The sequence below is a fragment of the Lemur catta genome, chromosome 10, assembly GCF_020740605.2.
Source record: "Lemur catta isolate mLemCat1 chromosome 10, mLemCat1.pri, whole genome shotgun sequence".
Classification (NCBI taxonomy): Eukaryota; Metazoa; Chordata; class Mammalia; order Primates; family Lemuridae; genus Lemur; species Lemur catta.
The window spans coordinates 23,674,940-23,697,116 of NC_059137.1; the positions used below are offsets into that span (position 1 = coordinate 23,674,940).

The 22,177-nt window shown below is 43.8% G+C and overlaps 1 protein-coding gene across 3 annotated transcripts in view; it reads right to left on the bottom strand.

The window, feature by feature from the left end:
• PALM2AKAP2 (PALM2 and AKAP2 fusion) overlaps positions 1-22,177 on the bottom strand; it is a 307,655-nt gene that overhangs the window by 209,710 nt on the left and 75,768 nt on the right. For all 3 annotated transcript variants that reach the window (XM_045562526.1, XM_045562525.1, XM_045562528.1), the window contains exon 3: positions 18,459-18,589. In XM_045562526.1, the coding sequence (XP_045418482.1) occupies positions 18,459-18,589 (131 nt within the window). The remainder of the gene's footprint in view (positions 1-18,458; positions 18,590-22,177) is intronic.

Sequence of the window (22,177 nt, forward strand, 5' to 3'; positions counted from 1 at the left end):
CATATCTCACCTGACAAAGCCCATAAGCAGGGCTTCCTGGGGTATCCAGCTACTTGCCTGCATTAAAAGGATGATTTATGGACTTTCAGGGACCCAGTGCAGCACAAAATGAGGGACGGCTGAATTGGCTTCATAATGAAAGAATGCTACCGTGCTGATCACATCCCTCCCTTGGAGGCTCTGCCTCTGGCCAGAGAGAAACGGGAATCCACAGAGGACAAGCTCTCCAATGTTCCAAGATGCAAGGATACTATAGGAGCTGGGAACTCACTATGTGCTAAGCATTGATTAGACACTTTACACATACTACGTTAAGCTTCACCGCAGCCAAATGCGATGCATATCACTGATTCCTACTTTGCAGATGGCTTAAGGAGCTTGCCCAAGGTCCCATGTCATCAATAAGGTGTGAAGCTGAGAATCAGATGAGGACAGTCTGATGTTGAAAAACATGCTCTATTCACTGCATCTATAACAAGACTCTGCTCAGCCTTTTGGAATCTCAGGGGAAGAGGAACCCCTAACCCATGGTAAAACACTACTCAGGCCCGAGATATTACTGAGATTAAAAAAAAGCCATAACTAAGCAGGCCTAGAACTGGCTCCGAGATTGGAAATTCACCTTTGCGGTACAGCAACACTTCTCCCTGGGGACTCCCCAGAGCCCTGGGCTGCCTCTGCTTGATGCCCTCTCTGGCCCAGCCATGATGATCTGGGGACCTTTGAGTGACCTGTTTTGTTTGCCTTCCGGTGTCCTGATCCAGCCTCTGCTGGTAGATCATCTTCCTTGATCCTGCCAAATCCTGCCAACCTAAACTTGCCACCTGTCTAGCTGGTTCCCTGTCTGCCCTTGACTTCTCTACCTCCCTCTTGCTCCAATCATAGCATTGAGCCAGCATCCAAGTTTCACCACTGCCTTTATTACAACTCTGAAACTTTCTTAAATAGTGCTCCACGGCCTCTAGGATACATTCTAAGTCCCTCTGCTCAGCATTCAAAGCCCTCCAGGATCTGGTTCCAACCTGCTATTCTGGTCTTTTCTCCAGAACTGCTTCTGTGGTGAGGCCTGATATCCCATCTTCAATGAGACAGCAGATCCTGTGCAGAAGGACCACCCCATGGCCGGTCATGCCTGGACTGTTTCTCTGGATGGAGAGAGTGACTCAGCGAAAGCAGGAATCACTTTCACTATCCTCCCTGTTTCCATGCACCCCTCCCATCCCAGGGAGTAACAACAATGTACCACAGACAGGACAACCTCTACGTGGAGCTAGGCCCCCCTCAGCTGTTTACAACAGGTGGCTGAGCTTGGTCCATACAGAGCATCTGTGACAACCTGCTAACACTGCCCGAGAACCTCCATTCCAACTCCCACATGGCCACACTTTCCCAATAATGTCATCATCCAATAACTCAAGTCCAGCTCTGGGGCTGGGATCCTGCTTGCGGCTATAAGGGGCAGTCACTGAGGTCAAGGAAGGGCCCCCATTTTCCATGCTGGCTTGATGACAGCCACTGAGTTCACATCCCAACACAGCCTTCATAGTTCATTTCCTATGAGCCTGAAATTTCCTTCCAATTAACTGAGATGTACCGAACTTAGTATCTTTTATTTTTTAGAAATGGAACCATCACAACTTTAAAAGACTGAGGTATTAAAGGTTCTGGGTGGGAACCAGAATTCTACTGCCTAAAGTCAAAATTAACTCGCTTTTGGTGGTAGGAAATATTTCTTGGATGGAAGCCTTCTAACATCAAATGATGGGATTTGTGCGTAATAGAAACATAAGTTCAGAAGCTTCTGAGCATCTTTAAGAACCCAAAATTAAGGGACTTTGAAGAGTTGCCTCTCACTGTATTGGGTTGATTATAGGTCTCTCAAGGATAATGATTGTCATTTTCATCTTTGTATCTCTAACCTTGCTTGGCCTCTAGCATAAGCATTTGATAAACACTTTGAATGAATGAATAAATCTTAGATTAATCTCAGCCAAACCCCACTGGGATAAAAGTCCAAATCCTAAGATCCTCAATGATCGTTCCTCTCTATGAACTTCCACTATCTTAAGCAGAAGTACGACATCTCTCAGTACCTGTAGCATGTGTACTCCACCTACTGGGTACCTAGACCGTCAGATCTGTAAGAACAAAGGAGATGACCTTGACTTCTTCCCTGTAAGTTCAGCACCTAGCCACTGCTGCGCATGACTCTCAATGAACACCTATTTAATAACCTTGATCCAAATGAATATTGTATCAGCCACTTCAGAGCCATAAGTTGTGAGTGGGGATGTTTGTTTATTGCAGTACTTATCTATATTTCTAGGTAAAGGAAAGCCGTGTCAAGAAAACAATCTCCTTCCTTTAGTTCATGTCATGATTACACGTCAATCAGAGTAATGAAGACAAAGTCAACTTTCTACTAGAAATACCTATAAATAGAGAGAAATCTTACAAGTATTTATACCCAGAGCACTGGGGGGTGTGTCATGTGTACTTCCTTCATTCTTTTCTTCCTCTTTTCTGTAAAGATGTATGAAAGCCCTTGGAGCCAAGCAGCGTACTAGGATTTGGGAATACAAAGATGAACACTATACTCTCTTTGCTCCCAGGGAGCTGAGGCTGGAAGAGAACAGAGAGATAAAATAGCTTCGTATGTGCTATGATACTGCAAGTTCTAGGCTAAAAATGCCCACGGGGACCATTAAACCAGAAAGTTCAGGGCTCAGGGAAAGTGGTATCTCGGCTGAGGCCTGATGGATCAGTAGGAGCCACATAAAATGCAGCTGAAGAGTGTTCCTGGCAGAAGGAACAGCAGGTCCAAAGAACAGGCCCCAGAGAGAGCTTGGTGCATCCAGGGAACTGCAGGTAGTTACCGGGGTGGCCGGTGATGAGAGGGCACAATTGTGGGAAACAAGGCCAGAGAAGTAAGCAGAGGTCGTATCGTGAAAGGTTCTCTCAGCCATATTAAGGAGTTTGAACTTTATCTTACAGTCCATGGGGAATGGAGACAGGGTTTTAAGCCAGAGAGTGACATCGTCAGATACAAATGTTTAAAGATACTTCTGCTGGCTGGTAGAGTTTGAGTTAGAAGAACACCATTCCAGAGGAAGGGAGACCAGGTTACAGGCTGTTGCATCAATCCATGTTGAAAGATACGGGCGGCCTGGACTAGTGTTGTGGTGGTGGGAAGGGAAGAGAGGGAAGGATTCAGGGAATATTTCTGATATTAAATTATTGATTAGATTTAGGGGCTGAAAGGGGAACAGAAATCAAGGATGATGTCCTAATTTCAGAGTTGGGCAACTAGGTGCACAGTGATGCTTTTCGATGAGATTAAGAACCAAAGAGAAGGAACGAATTAGAGAAAGTAATGAGTTCAGTTTTGGCATGTTGAGTTTTAGATGTTTGAGTGGGATCCAGATGGCTATGGCTGGGGGTTGGCTGGCTGTATGGGTAGTTCTAGAGAAAAACTGGGATGAAAGAGTGTCTATTTCAGAAGCCATGGGAACACGTGATATCACTCAGAGAGAATGTGAGAAGCGAGATGAAAAGAGAACCAAGATAAGAACCTTAAAGAATCAACATTTCAGGGATAGACAGAGGAAGAGATAGAAAGTCAAGGATAGCGTCATCTCAAGTAAACCAAGGGGGCAGTATGTTTCAGGAAGAAATAGGGAGTGTCCAGCAGTTTCAATTGCTGCTCAACAGTCAAATAAGATGAGGATTAAAGTCTCCATTGCACTTAGCAACTACACGGTCACCAGTGACTTGGCAAGTGTAGGGTGAGTGAACGTGTGGGAGAGCAAATGGGAGGTGGGGGGTGGAGACGCTGAGCAGGGACAGCTGCTCCAAGAAGTGTGGGGTGGAAGGGAGGAGGGAGAAGGGAATTAGGGAAGAGGAGGAAGGGGGTCAGTGGAGTTTGAGGATGGGAAAGTATTTTATAACAAATGGCCGTTCCTATGTTCGTTAGACATTCCTAAGATCTTCACAAAGTATAGACACTTGTTTTTATAGAGACTCCTAATTTTTAATCTTGAGATTGATTTTTAAAAAGTGCAATAATTCAACAAGCAATGTTGAGTATGTCCTAATAAAAGACATTCAACTGCTAAGAAAGTGAACATAGACTAGTCCAGGCAAGAGATATTTCTAACATGCATAAGTGCAGAACCATGAATTTAGCATCCTGAAAAATGTGTCCTCAAGTGGCTGAGAGAGGTCTTTTGAGATCTGTTTCCTCATCTCTAAAATGGTCTGGAGAGAAAATTTGGGAGGATGGGAGTGTGTGTGCACATGTGTGTGCACAGTTGAAGTTGTACTATATTTGAAATGTTGGGAACTTGAGCTTGTTGCTATTACTGGAGCAGGTGTGAAGGATACATTTGTTGCAAGGGAAGTAGGGTAATTACTTTTATGTGACCTTTTCATTCAAATTCTTTTTTTTAAAAAAGGTGTTTCCTAATGAATTCACCTTAGAAAACAGAGACACCTACAAATAAATTGCATAGAGCACTGAAGTAAATTATTTTTTGCTCTAGTAAATCAGTCTTCTTGGTTTGTTAATGTGATTTACTTTAATGTAAATCCTCACATTCCAGTGATAAAACATTTATCTAAACAGGAAGTGGGCTCTTCCACATCCCCTGCCTTACTGAATGAGCTGGTGTCAAACGCAGTGGAATCTCGGTGAGAGGACACGAGCACCGTGATACACAAAAATCATTTCTATAAGTGTGACAAGGAATCATACCCCTATCTCCAAAAACAAACAAACTATATTATCCATACTTGTTTTCTATATTGAGCAAAGTGAATATGATTTGGAACATAATTCAGGATTTTATTAAACCCCCTTCTAATAAATGGAGAGGGGAAAAAATTTAATCTGGGAATCATTCTATTTGCTTGAAGCAAACATAGGCTTTGAATTGCGATGATAATAGCAGCTATCATCATTGCCAGATGCTATTTTAAGCAATTTATGTGTGTTAATTTACAGACTCCTCACAACAATTTTCAGAGTATATCCTATGGTTATTTCCATTTTGCAGATGAGAAAACTGAGGCACAAAATCTCAAGTAACTAGTTCAAGGCCATAGAAGTAAGTGATGAAGCAAAGAATACTTGCTCTTAGCCCTTAAATCTAAAGCCAAGCTTGCCCCAGGGCTCTCTGCTAAAAGGTTGAGAGATGAATATTTAAACTCTATGGAAAAATCCACATTTTCCTATCACTGGAATTCTGTACTAGCATGGGACTCACAACTAAAGAGAGGGTCAAAGAACTTGGGGCTAATTACTGAATGAAGCAAAAGATGGCTGGGGAGAATTTCAGTTCAGGTGTTTGAAAGTCAGTGAGATTTTGCCATCTGAACAGAAGCCCAAGGGGCATCTGAGTAATGTGCTTCATCAGAGCTGCCTCCGGCTCCATTAGCTACAGGACACACTTGGAACCTAAGTGCCACCGTCCTTAAGATCTGAGGATGCCCCTGACTCACCACCACTTCCTCCCCACCTGGCTGCATTAGCATCACAATGATGTATGACAGCACCGGCCAAAAGAAAGGCCACTCTCCTTTCCCTTCTTCAACAGTAAGAGACCCACGCATCACTCAGAAGAGGTGTACGTGCAGTCCCACCTGAAGCAGGGGGCTGAACGAGCCCTCTGAGGATGTTTTGACCAAAGGGATCTCACAGAACGAAGAGCCAAGTTTTACTTCTGCTTTCCCAGACCAAATAATCTCTCCAGACCCCCCTCTTACAGCCTGACAAAAATTCTTAGGATGTCTCCAGGGATACAGCAAATCTTATTCTTGGTCCTATTTACAGACCAGCTAGGACATTAACTGATTTTCTCAAGATTACAAACCCAGACATCTGTGTGGCTAATAGGAAAATGTCAGTGCCTCAGATTCCCAGCCTTTGCTTAGCTGAGCAGCCCCAAGACCAGCAGATTCCTGGTACGGGGGCCTGAGATATCCCCCACCCCCAAGTCGTGTTTATGAAAGAGCTGCTCCCAAGGAAACCAATAATTCCACAGCGTACTAATTTGGAATTTGTATTCCTTGTCAGGGGCTGAGATTTGCTTTTGCATTAGCTATAAGAAGACAACAGTAGCTTTGAACGAACATTGAGGACCTGGGTTTTGTCCCAGGCTGGGTCATTCTGAGAGTCCTGTAGTCTGTCCTGGCCTCAGGTTCTTCACTTTTAAGATGGGAAGTGGTGTGGGAAAGGTCTTCGTGGAAGGACTCTCCGAGTTCTTTTCTAGATCTAGAAGTAGGGTACCACTTTAGATAACAATAGTACCTGTTGCAAAACCAAGGCAACGACAAGATTTAAACATTTAGGCAAAGAATTGTGGTCTTGGGGCACACAGTCATCTTTCTGTCATTTGGTTTGCAGCAGTGTTTCCCGAACTTTCCATGGTCTCTGGTTGTGGACTAGGGTTTCATCTCAACCCACCGCAGGCCAATATGAACACTTGGCTCATGACACATGCAGCTCACGACGCCGGTACCACAACACCCAAACTTGTCTACCCTACTCAGTGACATGGGTCTACTGATCACTTGCTTGGATGTCATACTGCATTAATTATTAAAGTTTATAAACACTTTTTTGGTAGTTTCTGTCGTTACCTTGTCACAGACTGGTAATAAACAGTTGGCTGAGCAGAAGCACTCCCTGGACCATACTTTCAATAGCATTGGGTTTGGCCATTTTTCTATAATAAAGCAAGTCCCCAATGGACGTGAGCAGGGCGTCACTCAGACAACTTAGATTTTTTTTTTTTTAATAAGCAACTGGAAAGCAGAAAGCTACATTTTTAAATAACTCTAGCCTCACACACCATCCCAACTGGTCTGCCCACAATTGCTCTGGATTCTTCTCAAATCCGTCTGTCACACTGTCCTAGTTCTTCTGCCTTTGGATTTGTTCTTTCTCATCCTCCACATTAGCTGACAGGCCCTGAGCAGGCCCAGCTGCTCTGGAATTCCCGCTGGGGGCCTCGGGCAGCAGGCAGGAGCTGTTCCCAGAGCAGGAGGAAACCTGAGAGCTGCACTGGACAGGGAAGCTTCTCGCCCCGGTAAGGCAGTGGCTACTCCTCTGTCAGCGCTGCGCTCCCAGCCTCCCTTCCCCGCTCTGTCCTGAACCACAGTGGTGAGAGTACACACCGCCAGGCACCCCTAGACCCGAATGCCCAGCCACAGCTGAGTTCCGGAATGGCATGCTATGCTTAGGGCAGTGGCGTCCCTCTCAGCTGACTCTGAAAGTAGAGAGGGAGTCTGGTAAAATTAAAAAATTTGGGGCTTTTTATATATTGAACATTGTCACATCACTCTTTTATTTTTCTAATAGAAGCTAAAACCTATCGGGCAACAACTCTTAGGCAGCGATAAGCCCTTTGCATAGATTGATGTAACAGTCACCACTATCTAATAAAGTTGATCTCATTATTTTTATTTCTTTTTATAGAAGAAACTAGAGCAGAGAGGGGCTAAAGCACTTGCCTGAGATTACACAGGCAGCAAGTACAGACCCTGGACTTGAACCTGGAAAGTGTTATGCTGATGCTCATGCCCTTAACCATAGTCCTACACCATCTCTGGATGTAAATACTGTTTTTTGAACCTCATGGCAATCCTATAGACCACCTAGGGCTGGTGCAGATGAATTAAATTGACAAATATTTACTGAGCAACCACTAGGTGCCAGGCAGTATTCTAGGCACTCAGGTTCGGTATGTTGAACGGTGGCCCCAAAAAGATGTGTTCACATCCTAACCCCTAGAACCGATGTATGTGACCCTATGTGGCTAAAATGGTCTTTGCAGATGGACTTAATTTAAGGATCTTGAGCTGAGATCATCCTGGGTTATCCAGGAAGGCCCTAAACCTAATGATAAGGGTCTTTTTTAAGAGACAGAGGAGAAGATACAGGGAGAAGAAGAGGCCATCTGAAGATGGAGGCAGAGACTGGAGTAATACGGCCACAAGCCAAGGGATGCCTGGAGCCCCAAGAGGCTGGGAGAGGCAAGGAAGGATTCTCCCGTAGAGCCTTGGGAGAGAGCACAGCCCTGAGGGTAACTTGCTTTTGGACTTCCGGACCTGCAGAACTGTAAAAGAATAAATCTCTGTTGTTTTAAGCTACCAAGTTTGTGGTCATTTGTCACCGTAGCCTCAGGAAAACTCATACAGTAGGTAACCAGTAAAATCCTTGCTGTCTTGGAATCTACACCCTAGTCAGGGAGGACAGAATGTAATGTAATATAATCGAATGGAAAAAGATAAAAAGCATTTGCCTAATAGCTCAAACACACAATCTCCCTGCATACCACCTCTCTGGGGAGCTTCACCTGAACTCCTTACCCTGAGTGGCAAGGACCCCTCCCTTGTACATGTGCCCGTAGACCCTTTTATAACGTGCGTGATAAGGGCCATTCCACCATTTTATAATTGATAGCTGATTTGTTTGTAAAAATCTTCATCTCCATCTTTTCAGGCCTTAGCTGAGATTATTTAAGAACGGGGGGAAATTGGGATACCTTAATGACCAACAAGAAAGAGGCCAGTGGATACCAGGAAGCCAGCAGGGCCACTGTGCACGTCTGTACAGATCATCACTGCCCAGGGATGCTGGCTGAGGCAGCAAAGGGTGCTGAAGTCCAGCCAGTGGTCTTGACCAGTGGGCCCCACGGGCAGCTGCATTTTCTAATTGCACAAAGCAGCCATGAGAGCCAGCAATGGCCCTGAATGCCACTGGTGTTTAGAGATGCCCTGTCCTTCAGCCAGAATCTGGTCAAGGGGGCAGCCTTGTGCCACACAGCATGACAATGCTTAGAAACCTTCCACCAGGCACACGGACCAGGGAGACATTCTTGCTGGCTGGATGTCCCTGTAACTTTATAGGTACTCTCTGCACACCAGCAGTATTTAGACATTACTCAGTGTTTTCCTTTGCTTTTCCACATGGGAGGAACAAACACGAGACTCTAGGATCCCTGGAGTAGGTTTTATTCCATTAGAGATTCTGTTTCAAAGAAGATAAAATGGCTTGGCAGTGATGTGGGAGATGCTTCCGGTCAGCAAGAAGCACAGTGGTTTTACGTGTGGCTTTAGGTAAGTTACATTTAGGCCTCCATTGGTTAATTCTTCATTTTGCAGATTTAACTGAACATGTGCTCCAAGTGTGCTAAGAAGAGTTTCACTAAATGGAGACGGGAACTAGGATGCAGGAAAACCTCTCCTAATAAACCTACCCAAACCTAACTCATATCTTATTGTGTATCCCTTTCCTCTCGCCTGGCCTGAATTTCCCACTGTTAAGGTTTACACATTTGGGTGAGAGAGCCAAAGGAATTCCTGATGTCAGAAGTTGCTTTTATGGTGGAAGAAGGAAGAGGAGGGTTTCTTCTAGTGTCCTTGGATGAGTTTGCTAAGTAACTAAAATCTAACACTCAGAGAGGGTTTGTGCATTTGATCTTTGCCCTGGAGGGCCCCAGGCCTGGACCTCAGGGAAGGAGAAACTAGGAAGGCTGGAAGAGGCAGGACTTGCAATGACAAATAGTAAGCAGCCTTGGGTCCTGCAGGACTCTTCTCTGGGGCCTAAGCAGTGAGAAGAAGGGAACGCAAAGTGGGGTTGTGCTTCAGAGATCGACTTGGCCCTGGAGCCTTGTGATGGGGGTACCAAATCAGCTGCCTAAGCAGATCTGCTCCCTTCAAAGCCTGCCTTGACCTCCCAAGGGCACTGGACTGCAGGCCCTAGACCCAACTGTAAGACTTCCACATCATAAGATTGCTGGAAAGGACCAAGAGACCATCTCATTCACAGCCTTCAGAATGCACAATTTGTGAAAAATGTGCAAGAGAATATCAACAGGAGGCTCGATGTTTTCATTCCATCATGAATGCAGAGGGGTTAGAAATGACCACATTGCAAGCTAGAAGGGCTATACACAGTGATTTTAAATTGGAAAAGTATTCTTTTCAAAGCTTTTTGTAGAGGGGAAACTTGGGGCATGGCCATCATAGGCAAAAAAAGCCTGGAACCAGCTGCCAAAAAAGTTGCCTCTGTACAATTCCTTCAACTGCAGCAATCGCTCTGAGGACTAGAAAATGCCAGCATTCCCCAATTATGGCTCTTACATGGTCTCAGGGTAGGGAACAAATTCTCCCACTATTTTCATAGTTCTGGACACTTTAAACCCAATTTACCAGACCAATAATGAGGTGATTGTAATGAATCCTACAAAACCTGAGTGAGGCACGATGCTTGAGGTACAGCAGGCAGGCCTTCCGGTACTGTTGCTAAGAAACACACACACCAGGTTGAGACGCTGGAGTGCAATTTAACAGTGTTTCCTCCCTTACCTGAGCCAGCTTCCAAAGCTGACCAGAAACCCTAAACATCTAGATTTTTTCTGTCTGTGAAGAGGGACTTTTCTGTGTGGTCCCAGGAACCAGAAAGAGGGTAGCAACTGCAGGGAACAAAAGTTTCATCCCAAAGGAGGATCCTTTGCAATAATGAGAGTGGTTCCAATATGGACTTGGGTTTTACTCTGTAATTAAGTGAGTTTCCTGTCATTTTCAGCCTTGGGAGAAATTGCCTCTTGACTCTCATTCACTGGGTTCATTGTAAATTCCAGCGTCACATAGGACTTGATCCAGATAACATATCAGTTATGTGTATCCTAAGATCCTACGGTTTTATGAGCTGTCATCAAACTACTGCCTTTGCAAAACCAGCACAGCACTGAATGCAAAAAAAAAAAAAAAAAAAGCAACCATTTCTTTTTAACTCAGAACTGATGTTCATGGCTCAGTGCTTGAGAGAAGCAACTGAAATACTTTGTCATTCTGCAATGAGAATCATTAATAATATCTTCATAAATCTTTTTAGGGTTCTATATTCTGCAGCTACTTGATGGCAAGATTTTCATCTTAGGATCAACACATGTAGCTCCAGGCTTTACAGAAGTGGTTCTCAACTGGGAGACACTTAGCAATGTCCCCACGAGGGGACAGTTAGCAATGTCTGGGGACATCTTTGGTTATTATGACTGGGAGAGGGGATGGTGCTGCTAGAAACTAGTGGGTAGAGGCCAGGGATGCTACTAAATAGCTTGCAATGCTCAAGACAGTCTCCTGCAACAAATAATTATCCAGCCCAAAATGTCAGTAGTGGTGTGTCAGAGCTCAGAAAACAATACCCCCAAATGAAGGCGATAGAAGTAGTCTCAGAAGCAAAAGTTTTTCTTTGCCCTTCTCCTGCCCTCCTGTCTCCAAGTCCCATTCTCCCCCGAGGCTGACAGTAGAAACTAGAATCCCTCTTCCCCAAGGCAGATCATTGAAACCAGAACACTTTTTTTCTCAAAGCCAGCCATAAAACCTAAAAATATGACTCCAAATTTCCCTCTGACTTTTTGTGTAAAAACTGGCCATAAAGAAATTACCTGACCTACCTTGTTTGATTATAGGTCATAATACCTTCAATTCCAGACAGGGTCCTGCCCCACACCTGGAAGGAAGGAATGCTGCCTAGAGCGGACAAGAAGAATCTAGACAGACAGGCCTTGCTGGATCTCCCCACTCAGTCTGTTAACATTAGATCATACCTTCTTTGTCCAATCACATTTCTACATGAATGTCCATACTTTACTAAAGCTAAACATAAAAATGGACAATTTCCCCTGTATCTTTGGGTCTTCGTTCTGAAGATTCCTATGTACACATGTTAAATAAGTTTGTATGCCTTTTCTCTAGTTAATCTGACTTTTGCAAGTTGAGTTTTCAGTGAACCTTCAAGGGGAAAAGGAGAACTTTATCCTTGGCTTCTCCAGCAGCTGTTGGGAAACCCTGCTCTAGAGGGATGGGGGAACACATGACAACAGCACTGCTCTTCCTCACTGCCAGCCTGCTGCACTTGGCACTTCACAAACGCACGTGATCTCTATGCATCACAACCCCACAAGGCGGGCACTGTCTTCCCCAACATACAGGTGAGGACACGTAAGTTCGGAGACCTTACATGGCTTATCCACGATCAAACAACTTGAAAATGCAGAACTGGGACTCCAACCAAGTTCAGTGAAACTCTGAGGTCCAGGTTCCTAATCGGTATGCTATGCTGGAAGCACTTTTCATCAGTACACTCTGCTTCCAGCAGAGATGTAGACTGCAGACAGCCAAGAAAGTGCAATCAGGAGCAAAGAGCTTTCTAAAGATGGAAGCCACTCTTAAAACAGGACCGGTACTTCCTGAAAGAACCTCAAGGGGGCAGTCTCACCCATCACAATGACCATTCACCATAGGGGGACGCCCAGCAATCCCTGGGTCTTGGTGCATTTGCTACATTGTTTTCTGAAGAAGTATTTGAGGGGGTTGAGGAGGGAGGAACACATTACCTGTCCACTCTGTACCAGCAATCCCCAACCTTTTTGGCACCAGGGGAAGGGGATGGGGGAGTTGGGGAAGTGGAGGGAGGGTGGTGCGGAGCGCTGCGGCCCCATCCCTAACAGGCCCCCGGGGGTTGCCACTGCAGCTCTACTCCATAAGGTGAACTTTAGTGTAATTTTACTCAGTATCACAGGTCTCAAACATTTTTAGTTTAAAATAACAACTTTTGCTGGGATTTTCGAGAATGTGCTTTGGAATCAGGCAGAGTTGAGTTCAAATATTTGTTCTTTCACTCATTAATGGGGTCATTTGGGGCAGCAAGTTACTTCACCCCCTAGCCTCACTTCTGCCATCATCATCATCACCATCATCAACATCATCACTACCTCATGGGAGTGTTATGAGGCTTAAATGAGAAAATTAATGAATTAAATGGAGGTCAAAAAGCTAGGCCAATACCCCAATGAGAGTGAGAGATCGATTAGTATTAGGCAATAGTTTATAGTATACAAAGTTTTATTTTGGAGGAAAGAACAGAATGGGAAGGATAAGTGGGCAGTATTGCCAGATGTGGCTGAATGTGTGCGGGGAACCCGGCCAGGAGTAGACAGATGTGGAAAGCCAGTGCCCAGGGCTCCATTCCCCGCTGCGAAAGAACAGTGAATCACAGAGTTAAAAATAGCAAGTATGAAGAACACAATGAATCCCGAGCAAATGTCCTTTGTGATTTCAATGAACATTTCTGTGTCTGCCTTTTCTAGAACAGTTGTAAGTGACTGTCATCCTCTTACTTGTCAAATCCCATAACATAACATACACATGATTATGCTTGATGTCTCCAGTCTTTGGCTTGAAGCCTCTTGAAAATGTGGAAAATTAAGTGAGTTCTGGTATTTACCAAAGACCAACAGAGGCATTCAGAGAATCTTAAGTCAGAAGCAGAAATGGACCAGTCCATTTGTATTTTGATTTTTTTTTTTAAAGCCACATGGCCCTCTCTAGCTTAGTAACTGGGACTTCAATATTTTATTCAACGAATATTTCATGGAACATATTTTCAAACTGACAGCTGTTCAGATGAATTAGTCATCTCTGTGATGAGTCAGTTACTTATATGTGGGGCTTTTGTTTCCTGAGAACTTGACCTCTTTCCACAATTGTGATCTGCCTCCAAAACCACTTCCTTTCACAACAGTGACATTTCTCTCCACAGGTGTATTTGCTCAGCAAAGAGATCTCTAGCCAACTCCTCAAATTAGAGAATCTCATAATACCAGAGCTGGAAGATCCTCGGAGACCTCTCACTGGTGAGATGAACAAACTGAGACCAGAAAGAGTGAGATGAGAGACTCACCCAAGATCACAGAGCAAATTATCAGCCAAGCCAGCATTAACACCCTGGCTTTGCAACAGTTTATTCCATTTTCACTTAAAACTCTCATCTTCACTGGGGTAAGTCCAATGGGTGAGGTGGGCGAACACATTTTCTCTATATTTTTCACTAAGCAAAGAAAGTTAAGAACATCGCATTTCAAACGGTTGAGTAAAACCTGATGAAATTAGAAAGAGAATCTTAAGTGGGAACATCACAAGGCAAATGACAAGACTTGTTGATTGGGGCAGACAGGAAGTAGACTCAGCTAGTGTAGATCCAACTGCCTAAAATCTCCAAGAGCATGAGTGTGAGGTCCACATGTGGCCCCTAGGGACCCGTCACACACAGTGATGGCATGAACAGTGGTTGACAACGGGCCCAAGCCAGAAACAACCCCTTGCGCTTTTGAATACGGCACTGGAAGGGGAGATAAAGCATACAGAAGATGTGGACATTCAAAATTAAAAAAAAAAAAAGAAATGTGTATAGATTTTATTTTCAACAATTCCAATCTTATTTAGTTTATTTTAACTGTAGTTTCCAGAGAGCCAAAAGTATAATCCTGACATTACCCAAGGCAAAGGAGTGGTAAGGAATGACAATCTATTTATCCATTGTGGTGACTAGGTTCTCTCCTTCCTTTCCAGCTGCTTTGATGTCCTCACTTCAAGGCCATATTGCTTTTAATTTCAGCCAGAAATCTTTGAAAAACAGTAGAATTTTCTGGCTTTTCGGCAAATAGCCAGCTTTCCTGGCCTGCATCATTTTTAGCGTGGTAAACCAAGGCTGTTTCTAATCAAGTTCAAATAAAAGCTTGGCTCCACTGTGGGGCCTATGGAGGAGAGAATTTAGCTCTAAGCCAGAGCTACAGGAGTCCCCAAAGCAGGTTTCAAATTTCCTTGAATCAAGGCAGGAAAGCTCAAAATCAGTCTGAAATCAAGGGTCAGGGTTGTCCTTTATCCTTATGTGTGAAATCAAATTTGTTTCCCACTCCCCTTTGGGGCTTTCTAGGTATTAAAATGGGATTTCATTTACGGTCTATTCTTTTTTCTATTTACAGTAATCATTCTTGAACCTGACTGCTCAATAGAATTATCTAAAGCACTCTTTTAAGAAAACACAGATTCTAGGGCTCCTTACTTGGGTCAATAAATCCAAATTTCCTAGAATGAGGACTGGGAATGCTTATTTTTAAAAATCTTCCCAGGTGATTCTAATGCCGAGGGTTTAATATTGTAGTTATGCTTTTCCTTCTTTCCTCCTCCCTTCCATCCCTCCTTTCCTCCTTTCTTCCTTTTCTCCTTCCTTGTGGGCTGCTCTCAAAATCTAAGCACCACATATAATAGTTCTGAAAGAAAGACGTCATTCTCTATTCAAAACCACCACCAATTTATAAATAACATTTAGAAGAAAATATGTCTGTAAACCTGGAACTTCTTGCACAGCTACTGACACTGTAGAAAATCTTAGAATCAGAATTAGGTGATTATGTTCTTTCTTCTTGAAGCTATCTAGAGAAATAGACATATGTCTACATGCAAATTTGCATGCTTTATTTGAAGTTTTTATCATATTCAGAATGGCCCAGACATAAAGGATTAAGACAGTCTAAATCCTATATACACTCAAAATTCTGAATTAGGTTGCTATTATCTTTTCCCTTGCTAAACTAAATGACTCAAATTTCCCTAAATCTTTCCTTGTAGGAATTTTCCCTGTTCTTTGATTACTATTCTCTATTCCTCCTTCAGTTTCTTCAAGCAACTGCGGATTCAACAGCAAGGACTAGAATACCTGCAGGGCACAACCGTACTAATATACTTTATAGTTAGAAAACAGTTTATGCATCGGTTTAGGAGAATTTATGGCTAGGGGTGACAGACTAGTGGGCACCAATCTAAAGATCTACAGATTAATGTTTTGCTTCAAACGAAGAAAGCTTCCTTTAGAATTCCCCTATTTAGTGGTTCTGCTGCATCTGATCTGTAGTTTCCAGGATTCCTCTTTTATAAAGATCAGATTCTGAATTTAATCTCAAAATCACTCATACTCTCTCTTCTTCCTTTCCCTCTGTATTCATGCATTGTTTCTGTTTCTCTTCTTTCTTATTAATTGGCTTTTCTGTAGATTATAATTTCGGTCCATTTCCCGAATGCCGGCAGTTTTCAGTTCAACAGTCAAGCTCCCAGAAGACTGAATTATTCACCCCTTTCTTCACTGTTCCCTGACCTGTGTTCCTTTCACTAAAGGTTGGCTGTCTGTCTCCTCCCCGTGGTTTTGGGCTTGGCCAATGACTTGCTTTGGCTAATGGCTTGTGGGCAGTTCTGAGCCTCGGCCTTGTTTCTGCTCAGCCCTCTTCCACCTCTGCCATTGTCAGAAAGAGAAAATGTCACGGTTAGCCTGTTAGTGCAGGGAAAACAAGAGCAGACTCATCCAACCTGCAGCGTCAAGTCACGTAGCCAGACTCACAAATCAGCAGAGCCGGGCCAGTCAATCCACGTGGACTTTGTAGCACTCAGGAGGCTTATGCTTACGATGAGCCTTTATAGCCATTCAAATGGCATTCTGTGAGAAAGGACTAAACCATGCTGGACTAGGAGGAAGCGTCTTAGGTGACTGAGTATCCTTTACTGGAAGAGGGAGAATAGCTCCTTTCTTCCATTGCAACTAGAGTTAAAGATGCTGATCATTGTAGTAGAGAAGATGCCAGTAAGATGAGGGAAGCAGAAAGTGACTTCCAGGGTAAGAAGAAACTCCTCCCTGAGGAAGAGTTTCCCATTCCAAATTGACTATTCCCATTTATTTTCCCATTCCAAATTGACCATTCCCATTTGTTTTCCCATTCCAAATTGACGTATCCTATCCTGCTATAGGATGCCCACAGCAGCCCTGCTCCTACAGAAAGCAGCTCTGCGGAGTACAGTTCACCCCAGCACAAATCCAGTGCCCATTTGGCCAATGTCTAGCACAGCCATGACTGGGGCAGAAGAAATGTCTCCTGAATCTAGGCCTAAGCACCTACCCCTTTAGGCTATTATGATTTCTTTCCTTCTGGCTTAGATAGCTCTTAAAGGGACTCAAAGGGATTGCCTGCATATGTTGAGTGAGCTCTTTATTCTGTTGACTCAAAGGATAAATAGAGATTTTCTTTATTTTTCCCAGTATAGTTATGCCCACCTGAATGATAAACTGGCCCCTCACTCATATGCCTCACACCAATGGTCAATGTAGCCAAACTCAGTCTCAGTTTAAGACTCTAGCCTCCAAGTGCAATGGCTCATTCTGCAGGTGACAGTTGCCTCCTATTGGACCATAATAACGACATATTTGTATTCAAGCCAAGGTGAAACTGCCAATTTGGTTGAAGAACACATTTTCCAATGCCATTTAAGAAAAATAGAAAAGGCCATGTAACTAATTTTACCTTATTTTCCAAATCCTTTTTGCTTTCTGCCTATAATAACACCTACTATCTATCTATCTATCCATATGATATAAATGGTGGGTAACAGTTTAGCCTTTCCCTTCGTATTCTAAGAAAAAGTATGAGTGTGTACACATGTATGTGTATATACACACAGGTGTGTGTGGTGTGTGTATATGTATATGTACACACACATACACCCCACAAACTTTTTCTTGGCTGGTTTCCCCCACTAGCAAAGATTAGCCAAGCTGCTCTGAAAGTTCTTGAGGGATATTAGGACCAAGCACAGTAGGGACATAGGCTGACGTATGCCTTTGGGGTTTACTGTAGGCCTGTTTTTCCCTTTAGTGACACTACTGGAGTCTCCTAGGAGCCCTCAGAGTCTTCATTCACTTATGGGTATAAATAGCTGATAGTAGTTTAGCTATCATCCTTTGTATTTTAAAAGAGCTCATCACCCCAGGAGAAGGAGACGAAGCCCTGGATGGTGAAACTTCAGGCAGAATTTGGTGGGATGGGTTGCGGGGGTAGACTTGGTTCTAAGGCATCTACAGTTGCCACCTTCCACTCTCATCTGCTATCTCTGGCTACGTGTCCTGGGGCCTGGGATGGCTACAGTTCCCAAGTGGAAACCTATGTTTTTGCTCCTGTACGAGTCTGGCCAGCCACTGGCCACACACAGGCCACTTATCTCCCAGGCCGAAATGGTCTGATCCTGGCTGAGAACCATAATGGAAGCAAGGCGCCCTCTGAGTAGTGAAAGTAGATAACACAAAGTTAGTTTTCAGAGGGCAGGCATATAACCGACAGAGGTGCTCTCACTGAGCCCTTCTGTACTCTTCAATGCCAAGACCCTTGGCTACAGCTTTCCCATCCTGAATTGACCAAACATAGCAAATCTGGAAGCAGACCTACTGCAGCAGCAATAATGGCTAACAGCCTGCCCCAAAGAAGGAGCAAGATGCAAGCTGATGCAAGAACCCAGAAGGGAGCATTCAGCGAAGGGGCAAGCTGATCACAACAGCTCGGTGGCCTGTGAAGACATTGCTGTGCTGTACTACAGCACAATACAATAGTAGTCCTCTGGTAATAACTCGGGGTCATCTGGCACAGTTTAAATGATATCAATGTGGTCTGTTTAGGAACATAATTCTAAAGCTCTGGAAAAGGAGACAGCACTGAGAACGGCCCCCTAGAGGAGGGCGGTAGTTACTGCACCGTGAAGCTGGCTCATGGGGCCCCTGGGCTGGAACGACCTACCTCTGAATGTTATCTTCAAGTTGCTTGACTCTGAACTCATCCTCCTCAGACTGCCGCCTCCTGGCTTCCTCCTCTTCCGCGGTTCCAGCGGGTATACCCTGCAGCAGCCATTTTTCCCGAAGCACTTTGGACTGTGGGAATGAGGGAAGACAACAGACAAGATGATACTTTTCAGTCCACACCCTCCTCTCCCTATGCTGTTTCAGCTCCACCCCTCATCAGTGTTCGCCTGAATCGCTGCCTTCACCTCCTCACTAACTTGGCTCCCTACTTCCCCCGGGCCCAACCCCCAGAGAACCTCCAGAGGGATTTATTTCTACATCATTTTCTATTATTAAAAAAAAATTAAAAGCAGAGTAAACTGTATAAATGGATGCCCATGTAGCATCATCTAGATGTAACAATTATAAGCATTTTGCCATATTTTCCTATATATTTTTTCATCAAAGCATTTTAAAATAAATAACAAACACCATGACATTTCAACCATCAATATTTCAGTATGAGTCTCTAAAAAATATGGACATTTTTCTATGCAATTATGATTCTATTATACAATTTCCTAAGATCACCTAATATCTTATCTGGTCCATATTAAAGTGTTCTTTTTAAAAAGATTAATCTATGTCATACCTCTTCTTAAAAACCCTTTAATGATTCCCAGCCATCCTCTGCAGTAGTCTCCAAACATTATAAAAATCACACACCCCACCTGTGCCAGTGTACTAATGTATTGTATGGTGAAATAAGAAGTTTGTGTTTCAGGGCAATGGTTGGGAGGGAGCAATTACTGCTTTGAGAAGGGAGATGAAAACAGCTCAAGAAAGACCGTCCTGAAAGGAATAGCAAGGAAGGTCTTTTGATTTGGGTTTCCACTTACATGGCCCCTAGATGGCAGGAGGCAGCTACTGAATGTCTGCAGAGACTGGACCCAGCACATCATGGCTGAGGACCAGTGAGCGTGTCCACGGATAGGTCAGTGGTCAAAGGACAAAACCACTCTGAGGACACAGGGCACATGACCAATTCTTCCCCACAATGGTGGGTAACTGAAGGAACAACGCTATGAACCCAGCTGACACACGATAAGGGCCAGGTCCCTGGGTTCCCTGGCATCAACTCTGTCCATAGAGTTGATCTCATCAGGTAGGGCAAGCAAGGTGGAAGGAAAGGGAGCTCTCACAACCACTGAGAGCTGGGACATCTGGGCTTGGAGCAGACTCCCTGTAGCTCTTATGAGCAAAAGGTGCACAATTCCATAGACTCTCGTTATCTGTGGGACTAAGGGCTATTTATTATGAACCTATCAAAATGAGTTTTTAAAAATTATCAACATTTAGTACTAGTAAGTTAGACTTCACTAATGGTCCTGATTCACCACTCTCCTGAGCAGTCCAGGGGCCGTTCAGCACCGTGGAGACCCTGCGATGCCCGGGAGCAAGTTCAGTCTGGCTAGAACTCCTGCACGTCCAGGACAGGCAGTTCGCTGGCAATGCGACAATCAGCGCATGTCCAGGTAGCTATGGCTTTTATAGGTGTTATTCTTGTCTTTTAATTACAAATCATTTCACTACACATCATTTTGTGGAGATCAGTTTGGTTACTCTTACAGCACATAGAGGGTCAAATTTATAGCATTTGACTCATAATTTTCAAAGACAGGAGCTCATTCATATAGAAGTCATTTCTGACTGTACTGCTAGAGTTACTATAGACAGGAAGCACCCCCACACTCCAGTATGCTTAAATAATTACACATCATTGGTAACATGTGGTCTATAAATGTGTTCCATATAAATAGTTTGCATCTACCACCAAGGTAAGTATAAAAAATATATAGTTTTTAAGTTATAGGGCATCATTTAATAATATAGAATCACGTATAAAAGCTCACAGTACAATTTGTTTATACTGGTGGCTCTCCAAAGCCTTATTAGAAATTCTTTTCCATCAGAACATGGGAATAGGTGGGGAAAATTGGTTACTCTTTCTAAGTCGGCTACAGAAGGAAAAAAAATCAGAACCACTGTTGTCCACTTAAGCCACTCAGAATTCCCTAGACAGATCCTGCTTGCATATTGCAAGAGTCCAATTTTAAATCAATTATTGTTTTTGTGTTTTGTTCAGATATTCAATCTGATGTAGATGCAAAATAAATTTTTCATTTGTAGCAATGCTGAAGTAGAAGGATAATTATTGCTTTTCTTCTCTTGACCTATAACTTGGCTTTACAATTTACTCTCAGGAGGAGATTGGTAGAGGCCATGTCGAACAGTGGTTAACAGCCTGGATTCTGGAGCCAGTCTGCCATTTACTGGCTGAATCACCTTGGACAGGCTCCTCCTCATGGAGCCTCAGTTTTCTCATCTGTAAAATGGAGATGACAACAGTGCCCAACTCAGAGGGTTGTTATAAGAATTAAATTAGTTCATACACTAAAAGTGTTGGGCACATACTTTGCACTATAGAAATGTTTGTTATTGCTGATGTTTGTCCAGTTTTCTTGGCCTCTCCTCCATTCACCTGAGAAAGGGCAGGTAGAATGCCACCAGAGAAGTCTTCCTCCACCTCTGCTGGCAAGATCAGCATCTCTCTGCTCTGTCTCATATAGCAGGGACAATACCACATAGCACTTTCATACTGTCCTCAAATTATTTCTTTTTACATCTGTTCCCCTGCTAGACCACCAGCTCCTCCAAGCTGGGACTGTCCCTTATTCACCTTTGCATTTGTTCTAGCACCTAGCCCAGTTCCAGTGAATGAATGAGTAAATGGATTTTCCTTCACTCTAACTACTTGGGAGGGGCAGGGATTGCACTTTCAAGTGCTTTCTGTGCTAAATTGTTTGGCATTAACCTGGTCCAAACCACAGATGGTAAAAACCCTAGGATTTCAGGAGACAGATATCCTGGCATCCCCAGTCTTGGCATGAGGACCCTTCTAGAGGGCAGCCCCGGTCAGTCATAGCCTTCTGCAACCCAGCAGGGATGTTCTGAAGCCACCTCTTCTTGCAACTCAAGGAAGTGGCGGCTCTTAGGAATGTTCCCTCTGCCCTTCTTCACATAGTGCCTTCTGCCACCAAGTGCAGAGTCTAGCACCCTCATTTCTGTCCAAAGCAGCCTGGTGACCCTGGGCACCCAGAGGCCCATGTCCCTCTACTTATCTCTTCCCTTGAGACAGCAGTGACATCATCAAAAACGTCCCTAACAGGAGGAACCCAGAAGAGTGGCTCTAACAGAAAAAAGTAATAGGACTGTTCTTAGTAAGTCTGTTTCACAATGGTGTTTTGACATTAAAAAAAAAAAAAAAAGCATAGTCGATTTTTCCCTTGGCTCCAAAGTCATGCTGCCAGTGGAAACCAGCAATTCAAATACATTTACTCTAAATCTCCCTCCTTTTGGCCCTGAGGACCAAATGGGTTAGGCTCTCAGAATATAACGGGAATTATGGGTTTCCCCTGCACTGTTCTGGCTCGTGTTGACTGCCTGAGTGTTTCAGAACTTAGTGATGAGCATAGCTCTACAGAAATGAAACTAAACATAAAAAAGTTTTCTCTTTGTTTGGTCCTTACTGGCCAAATAACATACATCTCCTCAAATGTATCATAGCTCACAGGTGCTAACAACTGTCAAATTTCATATGTGTCAAATGGATGCAGCCATGAAGAGTCGGGACAAGGAAGGAGGGGCTGGGTTGTTGGCAGCCAGACAAACGGAGCC